The sequence below is a fragment of the Mobula birostris genome, chromosome 13 (assembly GCF_030028105.1).
Source record: "Mobula birostris isolate sMobBir1 chromosome 13, sMobBir1.hap1, whole genome shotgun sequence".
NCBI classification, from domain to species: domain Eukaryota; kingdom Metazoa; phylum Chordata; class Chondrichthyes; order Myliobatiformes; family Myliobatidae; genus Mobula; species Mobula birostris.
This window is the reverse complement of record NC_092382.1, coordinates 92,387,957-92,409,787: the sequence shown is the minus strand read 5'-3', so window position 1 is coordinate 92,409,787 and position 21,831 is coordinate 92,387,957. Positions and strand designations below refer to the sequence as shown.

Below are 21,831 nucleotides of genomic sequence, written 5' to 3'. Positions count from 1 at the left end.
GCTCCCACTGATCTGAGCTTCGTGTCTGTCAGCCCCATTGTGTGATGGACTGAGACTGAGGCTGTTGGGCTGACCTGGGCTTCGTGTCCATGGACTCACTTTCAATCTGAATGCTGTTGCTTGCTTTTATTGTTCATACGAATCGTGTTTTTTTTTCTCTCTCTGTGACTTGAGTGTTGGTTTGTATTTTTGTTCTGGGTTCTTGTGGGTTTCTTGTTCTGTGGCTGCCTGTCTGGAGAAAAACCTGAATCTGTATAATTTATACATACTTTGATAGTAAATGTACTTTGAACTTTGTTTTTGTTGGCTTGACAGGAGACTCTCTTACAAGTGCCATTCTTCTCCAGTGACTAAGTTCTGAGGGGTGGCTGGACTTGTGCAGTGTAGCTGTGGTTTCACGATGGACTGCCCTGAGCTCCAAGGTATGCTCAGTGCCTTTGGGATGGTCTTGCACCCTCCCCCTGATTTGTGCTTCTCTGTAGTCATTTCCCTAACTTTTGTCTTCATTTTGGTTTGGTCTGTTGAAAATCTTCCAGATATTTGGACCTTACAGATTACAGAGTATTTATTCTTATGAATTCATTGAAAACAGATGATCCTCCAATTTTCTACATCAACAGGCATTGGCTCTGGGTAAGCTTCCATTAAGGTTCCATTTTTGTTTTCTTTTACTGTACCTAGTGTTATAAATGGCTGTTGTGTGTTCTTCATGCTGGATGTTGCAGTCTTGGGAGACCCACAGTCTCCCAGGGAACTACATCTGCGTGAAGTGCATGTGGCTGCAAATCCTTGAAGACCGTGTTAGGGATCTGGAGCAGCAGCTGGATGGCCTTCAGCTTGTACAGGAGAGTGAGGAGATAATCGATCAGAATTACAGGGACGTAGTCACCCTGAAATTGCAGGAGGTGAGTAGCTGGGGTGACTGTCAGGAGAAATGGAAATGTGAATAGGCAGTTAGCATAGAGCACTCCTGTGGACATTTCCCTCAATGATAAGTATACCATTTTGGATACTGTTGTGGGGGATGCCCTCCCAGGGGAATGTCACAGAGACTGGGTTACTGACATTGAGCATGGGTCCGTGGTGCAGGAGGGGAAGGGGGAGGAGAGGGGAGTGGTAGCGATCGGGGGCTCAATAATCAGGGGAACAGACAGGAGGTTCTGTGGAGGTGAATAGGATACCAGAATGGTATGTTGCCTCCCAGATGTCAGGAATATCTCGGATTGCATCCACAACATTTTGGAGAGGGACAGAGAGCAGACAGATGTCTTCGTACATATTGGTACCAATGACATAGGAAGCAAAAGCAAAGAGGTCTTGGAGAGACAACTTACAGAGCTGCAGAGGGTTGTGAATTTAGTCGGCTCCATCTTGGGCACCAGCCAACAACGTGACCCAGGACATCTTCAAGGAGCGGTGTCTCAGAAAGGCAGCGTCCATTATTAAGGACCTCCAGCACCCAAGGCATGTCATTTTCTCACTGTTACCAACAGGTAGGAGGTACAGAAGCCTGAAGGCACACATTCAGTGATTCAGGGACAGCTTCTTCCCCACTGCTAACCGATTCCTAAATGGACATTGAACCCATGGACACTACCTCAATTTTTATAATATATAATGTTTCTGTTTTTTTGCATGATTTTTAGGCCAGGTCATTGGGTGTATTTAAGGCAGAGCTTGATAGGTTCTTGATTGGGGGACTTCCAGTGGAGCTCATGGAGTGAAGTCGTGTTCTTGACTCGCTCCATTACCTCTGAGTTTTTTTTCTTATGATCAGCTATATTTTAATTAACCATTAAGGTATCGACTTTTACAATATTTTGAAATAAATTGGGCTCTTTGATAGTCGGATGCGTTTAAGGTCTGCTATGTCTAAGAATGGAAAAAACGGGAAGGACGGCAAACCTCCGGTTAGACCGAAAGGTACTGATTTTCCTCCGACTGAACCACCGTTGACTTTGAAAGCTATATCGGAGCTAATTCAAAGGGAAATTTCAACCTCTGTTACGGAGCTGATTCGTGCGGAAATTTCAATTAATTTCCAGAAAATTGCCGATTCAATCGATAAGATACAAACATCCATTACGGAACATCAGTCGGCTATATCTGATCTTCAAAAATCCATGCAACAAAATGAACTTAAGATGGAGAAAATCGAAGAAACAATTAATGTAATGAAGAAGAAACTTGACTTTCTGACCTTTAAAAACTCTGACTTAGAATCCAGAATGCGACGGCAGGATCTTCGAATGATTGGGGTGCGTGAAGCTGTTGAATCTGATAACCCTATGAAGTATTTTTCTCAACTTTTAAAAGATGCATTTCCTACTGTATTCCCTGACCAACCACCGTTATTGGATCGCGTTCACAGAGTTCCATCATACTCGTCTAAGTTAGATAAACCTCGACATGTCATCTTACGCTTTCGTTACTTTCAAGACAAGGAGAAACTGTTTCATTTCGTTCGATCTAAAGGTTACATTGATTTTTTGGATCTTAAGTTCCGATTCGTGGAGGATTTCAGTAAACCAATTCAGGATCAACGGGTTCGTTACAGATCTGTGATGTCGGAACTCTACAAGATGGATTTAAAACCAGTGCTGCTTTACCCTGCACGTCTAAGGATTCGTACGTTGGATGGAGCCCTCCGTTTTTTTGAATCTCCATCGGATGCCCAGAGTTATCTGGATCAATTTTCACCTTCAACATCTTAATCGTAATTTTTAACTATCTCCGTTTGATTGGAGGTTGTGAATTTGTCAGTGTTAATTTTTTTTTGCCTTATATGGGCAGAAAAGTTTATTTTTGGGATTAATTAATATGGTTGCTAAACTTTCTTTCTATCTGCGTCATTCCTTTCTTTTTCCCAGGGGATTCTGGGTGGTTATTCCCTCAGCGTCATTCTACGTATTTCCTTTGAGGCCTTAAATTTTGTAGTTTTGAAATCAACTTCTTTTTGTAGGTTTTCATAACTAGTTTATGTTAATAATTTCACTTCCTTTTTTTGTTTACTCATAGGGTCTGGGGTTTGTTGCGGTTTTTTTTATATTTTCCGGCTTTTTCTCTGTTATATTAAGTGTTTGTTTTAATTGATTTACCTTTTTTTTATTCTTTTACTGTTTTATAACTAGCTGATCTTTTTTATATTTACACTTTTTTTAGGGAGCGTATACCGTAAGTCATGGGGGTAGTTTTAGTGCTTGCTTCTTTCTGGCTGGTCTGTGTTAGATTTAGCCTTGGGGTCATGGGGTGGGTGGTGGTGGGAGGGGCTTCACGTTTTAGTTTCTTTCTTCTTGGGCTATGTACACTATTGAAGTATTGGTTGTGTTCTCTTTCCCAGTATCTCTTATTTATTCTGTTCCCTTTCCGGGTTCATGGGTCGAGCCTATCATCAATTGTTGCGGGTTGACTTTAGGGTTTATGGAGTCTATTATTAATTTTGTCTCCTGGAATACTAATGGTCTTAATCATCCTATTAAAAGGAAAAAAGTTTTTAAAGTGTTCCGGAGACTTAATGCACAAATTTTATTTTTACAAGAGACCCATGCGCGGAGGGGGGACAGACTGCGTTTTTTTAAATTCTGGAAGGAACAACAGTTTCATTCGAACTCCAACACTAAGATTCGAGGCGTCTCTAATTTTATAGACTCCTCAGTTACTTTTATACAACATGATATTATTTCTGATCCGAATGGTAGATTTCTACTGGTTAGTGGTCTACTATTTAATAAAAAGGTAGTTTTGGTTAATGTTTATGCTCCTAATATGGACTGTCCGGAATTTTATAAATCATTATTCAATCAGTTCCCGAATTTGAATGAGTTTTCATTGATCTGGGGCGGAGATCTTAGTACCTGTTTATCTCCAGCTTTGGACCGTTCAGCTCCTCTACGGACCTTACCTAATAAATCTGCAACTTTGATTAATTCATTCCTCTCTGATTCTGGGTCGACGGACATTTTGCGTTTTTTGCATCCTCAGGAAAAAAATTTTTCTTTTTTTTCACATGTTCACCATTCCTATTCAAGAATTGATTATTTCTTTATTGACTCTCGTCTTATTTCTTCAGTGATTAAATGTGATTATGATTCTATAACCATTTCGGATCATGCTCCACTTAAGCTTTCTATTAAAATTCAGGCCAATACACAAAATAATAGACAATGGTATTTTAATTCACTGTTGCTTCAGGACTCGGACTTTGTTAACTTTATGAATGAACAGATTGATCTTTTTTTTACAATCAACTATACAGAGGATATTTCTGTGAACATTCTTTGGGATACTTTTAAAGCTTATATTCGTGGTCAGATTATCTCGTATTCTGCTGCTTTGAGGAAGAAGCTGAAGCAGGAGGAGTTGGTAATTGTGGACAAGATTAAGGAAATTGATAAGAAATATGTTACAGCTCCCTCTGAGGAGTTATATAAACAAAGAACTGAACTTCAAATGGAACACAGTTTATTACTTTCGTTCTCGATTGTAAACCAATTAAAGAAAATAAGAAGTGAATTTTATGTACACAGTGACAAAATTGGCAAACTGCTGGCTAACCAATTGAAGTCTAATTATGCTAAGTCTCAAATTAATCAGATTTATAATCAAAATGAATGACTGATACTTGATCATGCGGGGATTAATCAAACCTTCTCTGATTTTTATTCTTCCTTATATCAGTCTCCTTGAAACTCTAAATATATGAATGACTTTTAGATAACCTAGACTTCCCTGAGATTTCACAGGATATGTCTTCTATGTTAGATACTCCCATTACCACTGATGAGATTAAGAATGTTATTTCCTCTATGAATTTGGGGAAAGCTCCTGGCCCTGATGGGTTTACCGTAGAATTTTATAAATTTTTTGCACCTTCATTAATCCCTTGACTCTGTAGGGTTTTCAAGGCTTCATTAAAACTTGGTAAACTTCCCGAATCTTTCAATAGAGCGTCAATCTCTCTAATATTAAAGAAAGATAAAGATCCTGCTCAATGTGCATCTTATAGACCAATATCTTTATTAAATGTTGATTCTAAAGTTTTTTTTAAATTATTAGCAAACAGATTAGAAAAAGTACTTCCTTTTATTATTTTGGAAGACCAAACGCGTTTTATTAAAGGTTGTTACTCTTTTTATAACATTCGCACACTGTTAAATATTGTTTATACCCCCTCACAAAATGTTCCTGAGTGTGTTATCTCTTTAGATGCTGAGAAAGCTTTTGATAGAGTAGAATGGCCTTACTTATTTAAGGTGCTTGAAATGTTTAATTTTAGCTCGAAATTTATATCCTGGATCAAACTGTTATATCATTCTCCTGTGGCCTCGGTCCGTACTAACTCTCTAAGATCACCTTTTTTCCCTCTTTTTCGAGGCACTCGACAAGGTTGTCCTCTTAGTCCTTTATTATTTGATATTGCATTAGAACCTCTTGCAATTGCCATTCGAGAATCTCCAAATATTACTGGGATAACTCGGGGCTTAAAGTCCCATAAAATATCACCCTATGCTGATGACTTACTTTTATATATTTCTAATCCTCAAAAATCCATCCCTGCTGTTTTAGAGTTATTAGCACAATTTAGTCTCTTTTCAGGTTATAACTTAAATCTTAGTAAGAGTGAACTTTTCCCGATTAATAAACAACTTCCCTTATATCATAACTTTCCATTTAAATTGATTAATAATTATTTTTCATATCTTGGGATTAAAATTACTTGTAAATACAAAGATTTATTTAAGATTAACTTTTTACCCTTAATTGACCATATTACTCAACTTTCATCTAAATGGTTTCCTTTATATTTAACTTTGATTGGTCGTATTAATGCAGTTAAGATATTTTTTTTGCCAAAATTTCTATGTGTATTTCAGGCATTACCAATCTTTGTTCCAAAATCTTTTTCTGATAAAGTTGGCTCAAAAATTTCTTAATTTATTTGGCAAAATAAAAACCCGAGACTGGGTAAAATACATTTACAGAAAGCTAAGAGAGATGGAGGTTTAGCATTACCCAACTTTAGATTTTATTATTGGGCAATTAATATTCAACATATGAAATTTTGGTTACTTGACCAGGATATACTATCCATTCCTAAATGGGTAGCATTGGAATTACAATCTGTTCAGGGCTATACACTTGGCTCTATTTTAGGTTCCTCTCTTCCTTTTGATATGAAACGCCTCAAACAGGTATCTAACCCGATAGTTAAATATACCTTACATATTTGGTTTCAATTCAGAAAATTTTTTGATCTTAACCAATTTGGGCTAGCGATTCCTATTTTAGGTAACATATTTTTTCCTCCCTCTTTTACGGATCGTGCTTTTCAAATTTGGAAGATTAAGGGTATTTCACGGTTTTTGGATTTATCTTTAGATGGTTCCCTTATGTCTTTTGAACAATTATCTAATAAATATAATTTATCAAGAATACATTTTTTTAGATATCTACAAGTTAGAAATTTCCTAAGTACTATACTTTCTTCTTTTCCAATGCTTCCTCCTACATACATTTTAGATACTATAATTAACCTTAATCCATGTCAGAAAGGTGCATCGGCTATGATTTATAATATTATTATGAAACTTAGGAAAGCTCCATTTGATAAGATTAGGGTAGATTGGGAACAGGAATTGGAGTCTATCATTTCCGTGGATGACTGGGGGCAGATTTTACAATTAGTCAATACTTCCTCTATTTGTGCTAAACATTCCCTAATTCAATTTAAAGTTGTTCATAGAGCACATATGTCCAAAGATAAATTAGCTCGCTTTTATTCTCATATTAATCCTTTTTGTGATAGATGTCTGGGGCAGATAGCCTCTTTAACTCATATGTTTTGGTCTTGTCCTACTCTGGAAACTTTTTGGAGAGACATTTTTAATATTATCTCAAAGATATTGAATATAGATATCTCTCCTCACCCTATTACTGCTATCTTTGGACTACCTAAAATTTCCAGTAATCTTTCTCCTTCAGCCCGTAGAATGATTGCATTTCTTACTTTAATGGCGAAAAGATGTATCTTACAACATTGGAAAGAGCTTAATGCTCCAACTACCTTTTTTTGGTTTTCTCAGACAATATTATGCTTGAATTTGGAGAAAATTAGAAGCAATCTGTATGATTCCTCACTTAAATTTGAACAGACCTGGAGATCTTTTATTCAATATTTTCATTTAATGTAATTTTTTTTCTCCTCTTTTTTTGCTCCATATTTATATACCCTTCTTTTTTTTTTACTGTTTTGAATGGAGGTCGGGATTGAGGACGTGATTTTAAGTTTTTTTAACTCTGCTTGGTTCCAAGTTAGCCCATTGCTTTGCTTTGCTTTTAGTTAGTTGCACAGTGGGTTTTTTTTTCTTTTTCTCTATTGGTATATATATATAAAAATTAGTATGCTATTATGTTACCTTGGTATGTTATGTTTAAATTACATTGTTTGTATCATTTTTTTTGTATTAATATCTCCTGTAATTTTATTATATTCTAACAGTGTATTAGTGCCTATATGGCTTACCTTTTTGTATACTTATTCAATAAAAAGATTTAAAAAGATAGGTTCTTGATTGGACATGGCATCAAATGTTACGGGGAGAGGTCTGGGGAGTGGGGCTGAGGTGGAGAAAAAAGGATGAACCATGACTGACTGGCCAAATACCCTAATTCTGCTCCGATGTCTTATAGTCTAAAATGCTGGAGAAACTCAGCAGTTTAGACAATATCTATGGAAAGGAATAAAATGTTCACATTTTGGGCTGAGATCCTTCTTCAGGACTGGCAAAGGTAGTTTAGGAGAATCCATTTCAGGAACCCCTACATCTGTACAGTGGAGAGCAGTCGAAGGGAAACAGGTTACATCTGAACCCGAGGGGGTCCAATATCCCAGTGGGCAGGTTTGCTAGAGCTGTTGTGGAGGGTTTAATCTAATTTGGCAGGAGAATGGAAATGGGAGTGATGGGGCTGAGGATGGGGCAGCTGGTATAAAAGTAGATACAGTGTGTAGTGAGACGGTGAGGAAGGATAGACAAGTAGATACAGTGTGTAGTGAGACGGTGAAGAAGGACAGACAAGTAGATACGGTGTGTAGTGAGACGGTGAGGAAGGACAGACAAGTAGATACAGTGTGTAGTGAGACGGTGAGGAAGGACAGACAGGTAGATACAGTGTGTAGTGAGACGGTGAGGAAGGATAGACAAGTAGATACAGTGTGTAGTGAGACAGTGAGGAAGGACAGACAAGTAGATGCGGTGTGTAGTGAGACGGTGAGGAAGGACAGACAAGTAGATACAGTGTGTAGTGAGACGGTGAGGAAGGACAGACAAGTAGATACAGTGTGTAGTGAGACGGTGAGGAAGGACAGACGTGTAGATACAGTGTGTAGTGAGACGGTGAGGAAGGACAGACAAAACAAGTCAAGTCCAGTTTATTGTCATTTAGCTATGTACATGTATACTGTCAAACGAGACAAAGTTTCTCCAGACCAGAGTGTAAAACGCAGTAGTACACATAACACACAATACCTCAGGAAAGTAAGAATAAAATCCTCAAATGAATTGCACATAAAGAATCAAAATTCATAAATTAAATTTTCCGGTACAGAACAAATTAACCAGTTACACTTCAAATGCCATATGGCAGGGAGTTCAGAAGCCTAATGGTCTGAAGGAAGAAACTGTTTCCCATCCTGACCATTCTTGATTTTATGTTTCGGAGTCTCCTGCCTGATGGTAAAAAATCAAAGAGGATGCTGGATGGATGGTTGGGATCCTTAATTATACTTTGGGCCATACTCCTGATAAATGACCCCTCTCTGTCGGGACTTCCGGTCTGATGCTCTGCTGCTCCCATACCAGATGGAGATGCAGCTTGTCAGAAACAAGAGGAAATCTGAGCAACACACACAAAATGTTTCAGCAGGCCAGGCAGCGTCTATGGATAACAGTACAGTTGATATTTCGGGCTGAAACCCTTCTTCTGGACTGAGGGGGAAGGGGGGAGAAGTCTGAATTTGGCCCTGGAATGACGGTTGCCATCTTGAAAACCGAGAGGACAATGGACTGTTCCAGAGAGATGTTGAATATATCCGTCAGCACCTCATTTAACTGGAATGCAGAGTCTTTCAGAACCCGACCTGGTATATGATCAGGTCCCACAACATAGTGTGGGTTAACACTGGCCAGGGCCTTCCTCACCTCAGCTTCAGCCAGATGGAGGGTTTCCTCCCCTGGGTCTCTCTCACCAGCACTTTGTTCTGTGCATCAAACTGGGTGTAAAAGATACTCAACCTGTCAGGGAGTGAGGTGTCCTCGTCACTGATGTGCAGGGTAGATTTGTCTGTAATCCTCTGAGTTCCCTGCTACACGCACCTCTTTTCCCTGGTATTGCAGAAATGATTGAAAATTCTCTGAGAATGCTCCCATTTCACCTTCCTGATGGAGTGGGAAAGCAGACTTCTTGCTTCTCAGAGAGCTGTCACGTCCCCCCGATCTAAAGACAACATCACAATCCCTCAGCCGTGCATGGCCCTCTGCAGTGAGCCATGGCTTCGGACTTGTTCCACACGGATGTGTTTTGTGATGGTAACGTTCTCAGTACATTTCTCTGTGTAGCAGGTCACAGAATCCACATATTCCTCGATGTTACGTGGCTGGCATAGGGAGCAGCCTCTCTGAACATTCTCCAGTTTGTGTTTTCAAAGCAGTCCTGTTCTGTTCTCCTGTTTGCCACCGGATGAAACAGACTGAGAACAGAAGGGTTTTCACATCATAGACACAGGTCACATTTGGTGAAAGGTCACATTTGGTGAAACATCACAGGTTGAAACACAAAACATTAGTACATTCTGAAGTGTTGGGGGAATGGGGAGAGTGAGAAAGTGAAAGACAGTAGAGGTGAGAGATGAAGGGAGAGAGAGAGTCACAGTCAGACAACACTGAAACAGCCTCCCCAGCATTGAGCACATCTACGAGGAGTGTTGACACAAGGAAGCAGCATCCATCATCAGTGACCCCCACCATCCAGACCATGCTCTCTTCTCACTGCTTCCATTGGGCAGGAGGTACAGGAGCCTTGGGTCTCACACCACCAGGTTCAGGAACAATTATTACACTTCAACCATCAGGCTGCTGGTCCAGTGAGGATAACTTCACTCACCTCAATCCTAATCTGATCCCACAACCTATGGACTCACTTTCAAGGACTCTACATCTCATGTTCTCGGTATTATTTATTTATCTATCCATCTGTCTTTCTACAGTGCCTTGAAAAAGTATTCAGCCCCCAACACCTTGTTCACGTAAATGAGTATTGCCACTGTATTGCCAGGGATTTTGATCAATTTAACTGAGAATTTTTATTTGTGAATCACATGTTTTTTTCCACAGTGGAGCTGAAAAAAACAGGGAAAATTGTAAAGCATTCAAAAATGGAAATATCAGCAGTTCAAATGTATTCGTCCCCCCCTTTGTTCTGTACTGAAGAGGCCAGGCTGACTTGAGGGTCGAGACGTGCGGGTGCGAGACAGATTCCGAGAGACGTCGAGTCACGTTCGAGTGGAAGTAGTCGGAGTGAGGTCGAGGCAGAGTCAGGACGTGCGGAGTGGAGGAAATTCAGATGGGCAGGCCCAGCATAAACACATCCCAAAGAAGAAGTGTTCTAACTGGAGGCTGAGGCTGACAAGGGAAGTCGACGATAGCATAAAAGCAAAAGAGAGGGAATGGATCATAAAAATTAATGTGAGGCTAAAGGATTGGGAAGCCGATGAAAACCAGCAGAAGGCAACTTGAAAACCAATAAGGAGAGAAAAGTGAAATATGAAGGTAAGCTATCCAATAAAAGTGAATACAGAAGTTTTTTTCAGATATATAAAGAGTAAAAGAGATGGGAGAGTGGATATTGGACCAGTGGAAAACTGTTGGAGAGGTTGTAATGGGGGACAACGAAATAGTGGATGAATTTACAAATATTTTGTGTCAGTCTTCACTGTGGAAGACAGTATTTCAGAAATTCAAGAGTGTCAGTGTGCTGAGTGAGTGTCGGTGCCCCAAATGCCATTCATAAATTTGCTGATTCTACAACTATTGTTGGCAGCAGTTTGGATGGTGATGAGGGGGTGTACAGGAGTGGGATCGATCAGCTGGTTGTGTGGTGTCAAAACAGCAACTTTACACTTAATGTCAGTAAGACCAGGGAATTGACTGTGGACTTCAGCAAGGGGAAGTCAAGGGAACACACACCAGTCTTCAATGAGGGGTCAGCAGTGGAAAGGGTGAGCAGTTTCAAGTACCTGGGCGTCAACATCTCTGAAGATCGATGCTGGGCCCAACATTAATAGAATTACAAAGAAGGCATGAGAGTGGATATATTTAAGAGTTTGAGGAGACTTGGTTTGTCACCAAAGACTCTCAAATTTATACAGATGTACCGCAGAGAGCATTCAAACTGGTTGTATCACTGTCCAGTATGGAGAGGATACTGTACAGGGTCAGAAAAAGCTACAGAAAGTTGCAAACTCAGACAGCTCCATCAGGGACGCTAACCTCCCCAACATCGAGGATTAATTGAGCAAGAAATCCTCCAAAAGGCAGCATCCAATCCAGTATGAAGGATCCATCACCCAGGACAAGCCCTCTGCCTGACAAACCTATAACAATTTTTTGACGAAATTACAAGTAGGCTGGACAAGGGAGATGCAGTGGATGTTGTATATTTGGATTTTCCGAAGGCCTCTGACAAGGTGCCACACAGGAGGCTACTTAACAAGATAAGAGCCCATGGAATTACGGGAAAGTTACATACGTGGATAGAGCGTTGGCTGATTGGCAGGAAACAGGGAGTGGGAATAAAGGGATCCTATTCTGGTTGGCTGCCAGTTACCAGTGGTGTTCCGCAGGGATCAGTGTTGGGGCCGCTTCTTTTCACATTGTACATCAACGATTTGGATTATGGAATAGATGGCTTTGTGGCTAAGTTTGCTGATGATACGAAGATAGGTGGAGGAACGGAGAATCTGCAGAGAGACTTGGATAGATTGGAAGGATGGGCAAAGAATGGCAAATGAAGTACAATGTTGGAAAGTGTATGGTTATGCACTTTGGCAGAAGAAATAAATGGCAGACTATTATTTAAATGGGGAGAGAATTCAAAGTTCTGAGATGCAACGGGACTTGGGAGTCCTCGTACAGGATACCCTTAAGGTTAACCTCCAGATTGAGTTGGTGGTGAAGAAGGCGAATGCAATGTTGGCATTCATTTCTAGAGGAATAGAGTATAGGAGCAGGGATGTGATGTGAGGCTCTATAAGGTGCTGGTGAGACCTCACTTAGAGTACTGTGGGCAGTTTTGGTCTCCTTATTTAAGAAAGGATGTGCTGACATTGGAGAGGGTACAGAGAAGATTCACTAGAATGATTCCGGGAATGAGAGGGTTAACATATGAGGAACGTTTGTCTGCTCTTGGACTGTATTCCTTGGAGTTTAGAAGAATGAGGGGAGACCTCATAGAAACATTTCGAACATTAAAAGGCATGGACAGAGTGGATGTGGCAAAGTTGTTTCCCATGATGGGGGAGTCTAGTACGAGAGGGCATGACTTAAGGATTGAAGGGCGCCAATTCAGAACAGAAATATAAAGTAATTTTTTTAGCCAGGGGGTGGTGAATCTATGGAATTTGTTGCCAAGGGCGGCAGTGGAGACCAAGTCATTGGGCGTATTTAAGGCAGAGATTGATAGGTATCTGAGTAGCCAGGGCATCAAAGGTTATGGTGAAAAGGCGAGGGAGTGGGACAAAATGGGAGAATGGATCAGCTCACGATAAAATGGCGGAGCAGACTCGATGGGCTGAATGGCCAACTTCTGCTCCTTTGTCTTATGGTTTTATGGTCTCATCTCATTGCTTCCATCAAGGAGGAGGTGCCAGAGCTTGAAACCTCAGACTAACCGTATTAGGAACAGTTTCTTTCCCACCTCCCACCACCATCAGATTTATGAATGGACAATGAACCCATGTACACTCACTCTTTTCTTTTTCATTTTTTGCTCTTTTTCTACTTCTAATCAAATTCTATATGTATTAAGTTAAACATCATATATGAATATGTTAAATATATAAATCTCTTATTGTAATTTACAGTATAGTTTTTTATTTTTATTGCACTGTACTGCTACCACAAAACAACAAATTTCACGACAAATACCCGTGATATTAAACCTGATTCTGATTCTGCTATTACTAAAGAGAAGTGGCTTGGGAAGCTGAAAGGTCTGAACCAGATGGACTTGCACCCCAGGGTTCTGTAAGAGGTAGCTGAAGGGATTATGGAGGCTTTAGTTGTGATCTTTCAACAATACTGAATTCTGGAATGATTCTGGAGGACTGGAAAATTGCAAATGTCACTCCACTCTTGAAAGGGGAGGGTGGCAGGAGACAATAAATTATGGGCCAGTTAGTCTGACTTCAGTCGTTTGTTGGTTGTTGGAGTCCGTTATTAACCATGAGGTTTTGGGGAACTTGAAGGCACATGAAAAATTAGACTGTAGTCTGCATGGTTTCCTTAGGGGAAATCTTGCATGAGAAAGCTCTGAAATTATTTGAGAAAATAACAGGCAGGAGAGAGAAAAGAGAGTCAGTGGGCGTTGTTAACCTGGATTTTCAGAAGGCCTTTGACAAGGTGATGCACATGAGTCTGCTAAACAAGAGCCCAGGGAAGATACCAGCATGGCTGACTGGCAGGAGGCAATGAGTGGGAATAAACGGGGCCTTTACTGGTTGGCTGCTGGTGAGTTGTGGTATTCTACAGGGTTTGCTGTTGGGACCGCTTCTTTTCACATGAATCGTCAGTGATTTTAATGACAGAATTGAGAGCTTTGTGCAATGTTTGAGGATGATACAAAGTTGACAGGAGGGGCAGGTAGTGCTGAGGAAGCAGGGTGTCTGCAGAAAGACAAATTAGGAGAATGGGCAAAGAAGTGGCAGATGGAATACAGTGTAGGGAAGTGTATGGACATAGACTTTGTTAGAAAGAATAAAGCCGTAGACTATTTTCTAAATGGGGAGAAAACCCAGAAATCAGAGTCAGAGAAGAGTCTCAGAACACCACAACACAGAAACAGGACCTTCTGTCCATCTAGTCCATGCTGAACCATTAACCTGCCTGGTCCAATCGACCTCCACCCAGACCAGAGCCCTCTGTACCCCTCCCACCCTCGTACAATCCACATTTCTCTTGAACGTTGAAATCGAACGCGCATCCACCTCTTCTGCCGGCAGCTTGTTCCACGCTCTCGCCTCTCTCTCAGTGAAGAAGATCCCTCTCGTGTTCCCCTGAAACAGTTCCAGCTCTGTTTACATTGACCCTCTCCATAATATTGTATTGTGAGGGGTATGGATAGGGTAAATAAACCTCTGTCACATCTCCCTCATTCTCCTACACTCTGGGGAATAAAGTCATCACCTGTTCAACCTTCCCTGTATCTCAGATCCTCAAGTCCTGGTAGCATCCTTGTAAATTTTCTCTAGTTCTGCTCTCCCCCAGCTTGTACTTACACTGTCTGTACCCCTCATCATTGTGTTTACCTTTATTCCCCAGAGAGTAGGAGAATGAGCAGAGATTTGATAAATTTGTAACCAACCTGACCGGGGGTTTATCCTGTGTCCACTACCCCTCTAATGCCTGCTGTCCATTACAGGTGATCTACACCTCCCACCCCACAATACTGACCCATTTTAAACCTGGCAACAGTAATCCTGTGACTATTTCCTCTCTAGCACCCGTGTCCATTCCTGTTCCCCTGCTCAATACTGACCCATCACTGAAGCTGTGGTCGTTAGAGGAAGCTCACTGACTGGGAACAATAGGCTCTTCATTGCAGAGACTCAGGATAGGTGTTGTTTGTTTGCTTGCTTTGCATACTTTTTCCAATCATGCATCAACTGTTCCGCAGCCCAGCTCTGGTTTCATTGCTTCGAGAAGCCGGTGCGGAAAGTAGTCGTTGACCTGTCGCTGAGTCTGACACCACTCACAGCAGAGTGAGGAGGTTGTAGGTGGTCCCATCTCCCTCCAGTTCACACAGCAACACCTCATCGGGAGTCACACGTGAGTAGACATCCCCAAAACTGATCGAACCTGGAAATTTGTCTTGTGCTCTGTGTGTGTGTGTGTGTGTGTGTGTGTGTGTGTGTGTGTGTGTGTGTGTGTGTTGTAGAGAGGGAGAGAGAGAGAGTGTAAATAAATGAAGGTAGATGGTGCTCTTCTGTCTCATCCATCTGTGAGGTTTCAGGAAGGGATTTCTCACCTCTCACCTCTGTCTGGGATCTCGGTCATGGAGATCTCACTGTATGTGTGATCCCAGTGAGGGAGAGAGGGAGAGATCACCTCCTTCCGTGGGGACTCTGGGGTATCTCATCTCTGTGGGTTCTCACTAAGGGAGGTTTTATCTCTGTCTTTGGGGTTTCAGTAAGGGAGAGAGTGAGGTCTCACTGAGGGAGATCTCATCTGTGCCCGCGGGGTTTCAGTGAGAGAGTGATGTATCTATCCCACTATAGACGGATATCCCTTTCGATCCTCAGTTCCCATCCCCATTTACACCTTGTCCTCAGCCCCAGTGTGTCATTACTCACTGAGTTAATTCTAATCTTTCATTTCCAGAATGTCACCGGCTGAACTGAGGGTTGTGCTGCTGATTCTGGGTTTTCTGGGTGAGTAATGTCTTGTAGGGACAAACTGCGAGCTGTGTACAGTAAGAGGAAGTAGATGTTATTTATTATTTCTGTAGACGAGCAGAGACAGCCTGTATTTAATGAGGGAAAGTACTGAAGTGACCTGATGAACATTATGAATCCAATTTGACACCGGGACACACGGCATGAGAGCTGGTGATCAGAAACGTCCAGATACCCGGTTTGGTAAAACAACTGTGTGGGGTGGAGGGAGATGGGGAGGCAGAGAGGTTTCAGCAGAGAATTTCAGGCTTGAAGACTGAGGAGAAGGCATGGCTGGAAATGCAGTGATGACACTCTGAGAGGCTGGGACTGGAGGGAGTGTTAAGAGGCTGGAGGGGATTACACTGGGAGGAAGTGCTGAGGTTATGTTGGGATGTGAAAGCAAAATTGGGTTGAATGTTACTTAATCAGATTAGTGAACACAGGGATGGTGGGTGAAGGGGCCTCAGGGCAATTTCAGGCAGAGCCAGCAGAGTGTGTGGAGAGCAGAGGGCAGGAATGGGAGGTGGCTGAAAGTGTGAATGAGAGACGGACTGGGTCAGGGGTGGAGCTGGGTGACGTTACAGAGGCAAGCATCACGGTGGGGCAGAGGTGTCTTTTAAAGGTCATTATCGTACCTGCCTCAATTACTTCCAGTGGCATCTCATTCTGCATACGTACCACCCTCTGTGGGTTTCCTCTGGGTGCTCCGGTTTCCTCCCACAGTCCAAAGATGTACCGGTTAGTCAGTTAATTGGTCTTTATAAATTGCCCTGTGAATAACAACATACACAAAATGCTGGAGGAACTCAGCATGCCAGGCAACATGTATGCAAAAGAGTAAACAGTCACTGTTTCGGGCCAAGACTCTTCATCAGGACTGGAAAGCGAGAGGAAAAATCCATCTTTTTTTTCCCCAGTACTTTCTTTCCAGTCGTGATGAAGGGTCTCAGCCTGAAATATTGACTGTTTATTCTTTCCCATCTATGCTGCCTGACCTGCTGAGTTCATCCAGCACTTTCAGTGTGTTGATCTTGAAATCAGTGTCACTGTGTGCCCTCAGTGACCACTTTATCAGGTGCAGAGTGTAATTGGCAAATTAGATATTTGTATTAATGAACAAGTGTACCTAGCAGAGTGGCCACTGTGTGTGTCCCCAATGACATGACCTCCACAGTCGTCTGTGGTGATGAATTTCACTAATTCACCACCCTCTGGCTAAAGAAATTCCTGCTTATCTCTGTTCTAAAGGGACGTTGTTTTATTCCGAGACTGTGCCCTCTGGTCTGAGACTCCTCCACTATCGGACACGTCTCTGCGTCCACTCTCTCCAGGGCTTTCAATATTTGATAGGGCATGTAAGGAAACTCATAGATAGGCACATGGATGGGAGAAGAATTGAGTGCTGTGTAGGAGGAAAGGGTTTGATTGATCAGAATCAGTTCTGATATCACTGGTATATGTCAATTTGTGTTTGATGTCATGTAATTTGTTATTTTGTGGCAGTACACCACAATACAAGATAAATACTGTATATTACAGTAAGAAATATATTTAAATAAAATCAATAAGTTGTGCAAAGAGAGAGAAAAAGGTTTTTAAGGCGGTGTAACTAGGTTCATTGTCCATTCAGAGATCTGATGGCAGAGAGGAAGAAGCTGTTCCTGGAGCATTGAGTGTGTTTTCAGGCTCCCGTACCACCTCCCTGACAGTAGCAAGGAGAAAAAGGGCATGTCCTGGGTGATGGGGGTCTTTAATGATGGATGCTGCCGTTTTGAGATGTAACTTGTAAAGATGTCCTCGATTCTGGGGAGGGTTGTCATGATGGGTCACACAACCAAGCAGGATAACTGTAAATAGTGCTGCACTCATCGATACATATTTACAAATGTTACTGATGGGAAAATAACAGGAGCTTTACTCATAAATGATGTTAGCAATCACCTGCCTGTTTTTGTAGCTTTTGAGAGCTGCATCATGATTAATAATGAAATTAAAACTAGTAGGTTAATTTGACATAAAACAAAATGTACCATTAAATCTCTTGAGGAGTTAGTTAGACAAGATTGGAATGCAGTCTATGTAGATGAAGCCTATGAAGCATTTGTTTCTGTAATAAATAATTTGTATGATAAATGTTGCCCACTGGTTAAAAAGGTTGACAAAGAGAAGTGTATTGATAAGCCTTGGTTAACAAAGGGAATACAAAATGCTTGTAAAAAGAAAAATGTATTATATAAGAAATTCTTAAAACATAGAACAAAGGAAGCTGAAATTAAATACAAGATATATAAAAATAAGTTAACAAGTATTATGAGATCTAGTAAAAGGAGTTATTTTAGTAAATTATTGGAGAAATAATATTAAAAATACTTGGGGAGTTTTAAATAAAATTACTAAAAAGGATAAAAGAAAAACAATTTACCCATATTACTTTAATTCAAACAATTATATGGTAATAAAGGATACTAATTTGGTTGCAGATAGGTTTAATGATTTCTTTGTTAATGTGGGGATTAAATTAGCTAAATCAGTTACTGAACCCAGCAGTAAAGATGGAGTAAACAGTAATATTATTAATATAAACACTTACACTATGTTTATTAGAGCAACTGAGGAAAAAGAAATAATTGATATAGTATATAAATCAAAGAGCAAGAAATTAACAGATTGGAATGGATATGATAAGTATTTAATTAAAAACATCATTGACTGTGTTGTGAAACCACTGACTCATACGTGTAATCGGTCTTTGATTGCTGGAAAATTTCCCAATTAAATGAAAATAGCCAAGGTCATTCCAATATACAAAGCTGGAGATAAACATGTATTTTCAAACTATAGACCAGTTTCTTTGCTCTCACAGTTTTCCAAAATATTGGAAAAAATATTTGTAAGAAGGTTAAATGATTTCATAACAAAACAAAACATACTCTGTGAAGAGCAATATGGTTTCTGAAAAAAGCAGAACCACTACAATAGCATTAATAGATTTTGTAGAAGAAATATCAAATGCTATAGAAAGAAATAATACACAGTGGGAATGTTCCTTGATCTAAAAAAAACATTTGACACCATTGACCATAAATTATTATTAACAAAATTAGAAAGATGTGGTATTAGAGGGTGGCACATGTCTGGTTAAGTAGTTATTTGGAAGACAGGTATCATATAAACAACTCAAATTCAAAACTTTTGAGGGTAACTTGTGGTTCAGTGCTTGGTCCATTGCTGTTCATTTTGTATATAAATGATATATGTATGGTCTCTCAGACATTAAAATGTATATCTGCTGATGATACAACTATATTTTGTAGTGTGGAACATCTGAAACAACTTTTGGACAGTGGAGAAAGAACTAAAAATTATAAAGAAATGGTTTGATACTAACAAATTATCACTGATTCTAAGTAAAATTAAATTCATAATATTTGGAAACGGTGTACCAAACTCATATAGTAAACTTACAATAAATGATGTTGAAGTTAATGAGGTATCTGAAACAAAAGTTTTAGGAGTGGTAATAGATTATAAATTAAGCTGGAAACCACATATAAATTATGTCAAAGCAAAAATGTCAAAATCCATTACAATACTGTACAAAGCACAAGATTTCTTAAATCAGGAATCTTTGTATACATTATAGTGTTCACTTATAGTTCCATACATGACTTGCTGTGTAGACGTATGGGGAAATACATACAAAACAAATACAAACTCAATTTTTCTACTCCAAAAGAAAGTCCTAGGAATTGTAAATAAGACAAGTTATTATGAGCCAACCAATCCACTATTTATTCAACTAAACACTTTAAAATTCAGAGAGTTCATAGATTTTAAGATAATACAATTGATGTATAAAGTAAAAAATGGACAGCTACCACAAAGTATCCAAATGTTGTTTAAAATGAGAGAAAGTCAACATGATTTGAGAGGAACATGTATATTTCAAAAACAAAGGATAAGAATAAATGTAAAAAATCATTGTATTTCAGTCAGGGGGGAACCTATGGTAGTGAGAATTTAAAAACATGCACCACACTTAACAAATTTAAAAATTATTTAAAAATAATGAATAAATATAAAATACATGATTTAAAATGAATGGGAGTAATGTAAATAAATGGAGTTGGATTTTGTGTTAAAAGATTATGAATTTTTTTGTTTTGATGTGATGATTGATGCCAAATATGCTGTTGTATATGTAAGAGGGGTAGGCGTAATAAGCTGTAGCTTCAGCCGACACCCTTTGGGTCTGTTTTAAAGAATATTTGTTTTTGTTATAATTTTATCCTCTGAAATCATCATTGAAAATGATGCTTTTTGTTATGTTTGTACAGATTGAAATAAATTTCTTTCATTCATTGATGGAGCTGGTTGAGTTGATAGTATTCTGCACCTTTTTCTGATTCTGTGCAGTGGCCCCTCCAAACCAGACAGTGATACAACCAGTTAGAATGCTCTCCACTGTACATCTGTAGATTTGCAAATGTATTTGGAGTCAGACCAAGTCCTTCAAACTCCTGTTGTATTACAATAAGAAATATTTTTAAATAAAAAAAATACGTTGTGCAAAGAGAGAGCTAAACATTTTTTGCAGTGGTGTAACTGGGTTCATTGTCCATTCAGAGATCTGATGGTGGAGAGGAAGAAGCTGTTCTTGAAGCATTGAGTGTGTGTTTTCAGGCTCCTGTACCACCTCCCTGACAGTAGCAAGGAGAAAAAGGGATGTCTTGGGTGATGGGGTCTTCAATGATGGATGCTGCCGTTTTGAAGCATTACTTTTGAAGATGCAAACAACAGGAATTCTGCAGATGCTGGAAATTCAAGCAACACACATCAAAGTTGCTGGTGAACGCAGCAGGCCAGGCAGCATCTGTAGGAAGAGGTGCAGTCGACGTTTCAGGCCGAGACCCTTCGTCAGGACTGACTGAAGGAAGAGTGAGTAAGGGATTTGAAAGTTGGAGGGGGAGGGGGAGATCCAAAATGATAGGAGAAGACAGGAGGGGGAGGGATGGAGCCAAGAGCTGGACAGGTGATTGGCAAAAGGGGATACGAGAGGATCATGGGACAGGAGGTCCGGGAAGAAAGACAAGGGGGGGGGACCCAGAGGATGGGCAAGAGGTATATTCAGAGGGACAGAGGGAGAAACAGGAGAGTGAGAGAAAGAATGTGTGCATAAAAATGAGTAACAGATGGGATACGAGGGGGAGGTGGGGCCTTAGCGGAAGTTAGAGAAGTCGATGTTCATGCCATCAGGTTGGAGGCTACCCAGACGGAATATAAGGTGTTGTTCCTCCAACCTGAGTGTGGCTTCATCTTTACAGTAGAGGAGGCCGTGGATGGACATGTCAGAATGGGATGTGGAATTAAAATGTGTGGCCACTGGGAGATCCTGCTTTCTCTGGCGGACAGAGCGTAGATGTTCAGCAAAGCGGTCTCCCAGTCTGCGTCGGGTCTTGCCAATATATAAAAGGCCACATCGGGAGCACCGGATGTGTATATCACCCCAGCCGACTCACAGGTGAAGTGTTGCCTCACCTGGAAGGACTGCTTGGGGCCCTGAATGGTGGTAAGGGAGGAAGTGTAAGGGCATGTGTAGCACTTGTTCCGCTTACACGGATAAGTGCCAGGAGGGAGATCAGTGGGGAGGGATGGGGGGGACGAATGGACAAGGGAGTTGTGTAGGGAGCGATCCCTGCGGAATGCAGAGAGAGGGGGGGAGGGAAAGATGTGCTTTCAACTTTCAAATCCCTTACTCACTCTTCCTTCAGTTAGTCCTGACGAAGGGTCTCGGCCTGAAATGTCGACTGCACTTTTGAAGATGTCCTTGATGCTGGGGAGGCTTGTGCCCATGATGGAGTTGGTTGAGTTGACAGTATTCTGCCCCTTTTTCTGATTCTGTGCAGTGACCCTCCATACCAGACAGTGATACAACCAGTTAGAATGCTCTCCACTGTACATCTGTAGAGATTTGCAAGTGTATTTGGAGTCAGACCAAGTCCTTCAAACTCCTGATGAAATGTAGCCACTGTTGGACCTTCTTTATAATTGGCTCAATATGTTGGTCTGAGGATCGATCTTCAGAGATGTTGACACCCAGTAACTTGAAGCTGCTCACCCTTTCC

The 21,831-nt window shown here is 40.6% G+C and overlaps 1 protein-coding gene across 1 annotated transcript in view; it reads left to right on the top strand.

The window, feature by feature from the left end:
* Positions 1–21,831, top strand: part of LOC140207172 (uncharacterized) — a 130,081-nt gene that overhangs the window by 21,109 nt on the left and 87,141 nt on the right. The window contains exons 3-5 of the mRNA XM_072275523.1: positions 10,389–10,823; positions 14,947–15,098; positions 15,651–15,700. Of these exons, the coding sequence (XP_072131624.1) occupies positions 15,652–15,700 (49 nt within the window). The 5' untranslated portion in view covers positions 10,389–10,823; positions 14,947–15,098; position 15,651. The remainder of the gene's footprint in view (positions 1–10,388; positions 10,824–14,946; positions 15,099–15,650; positions 15,701–21,831) is intronic.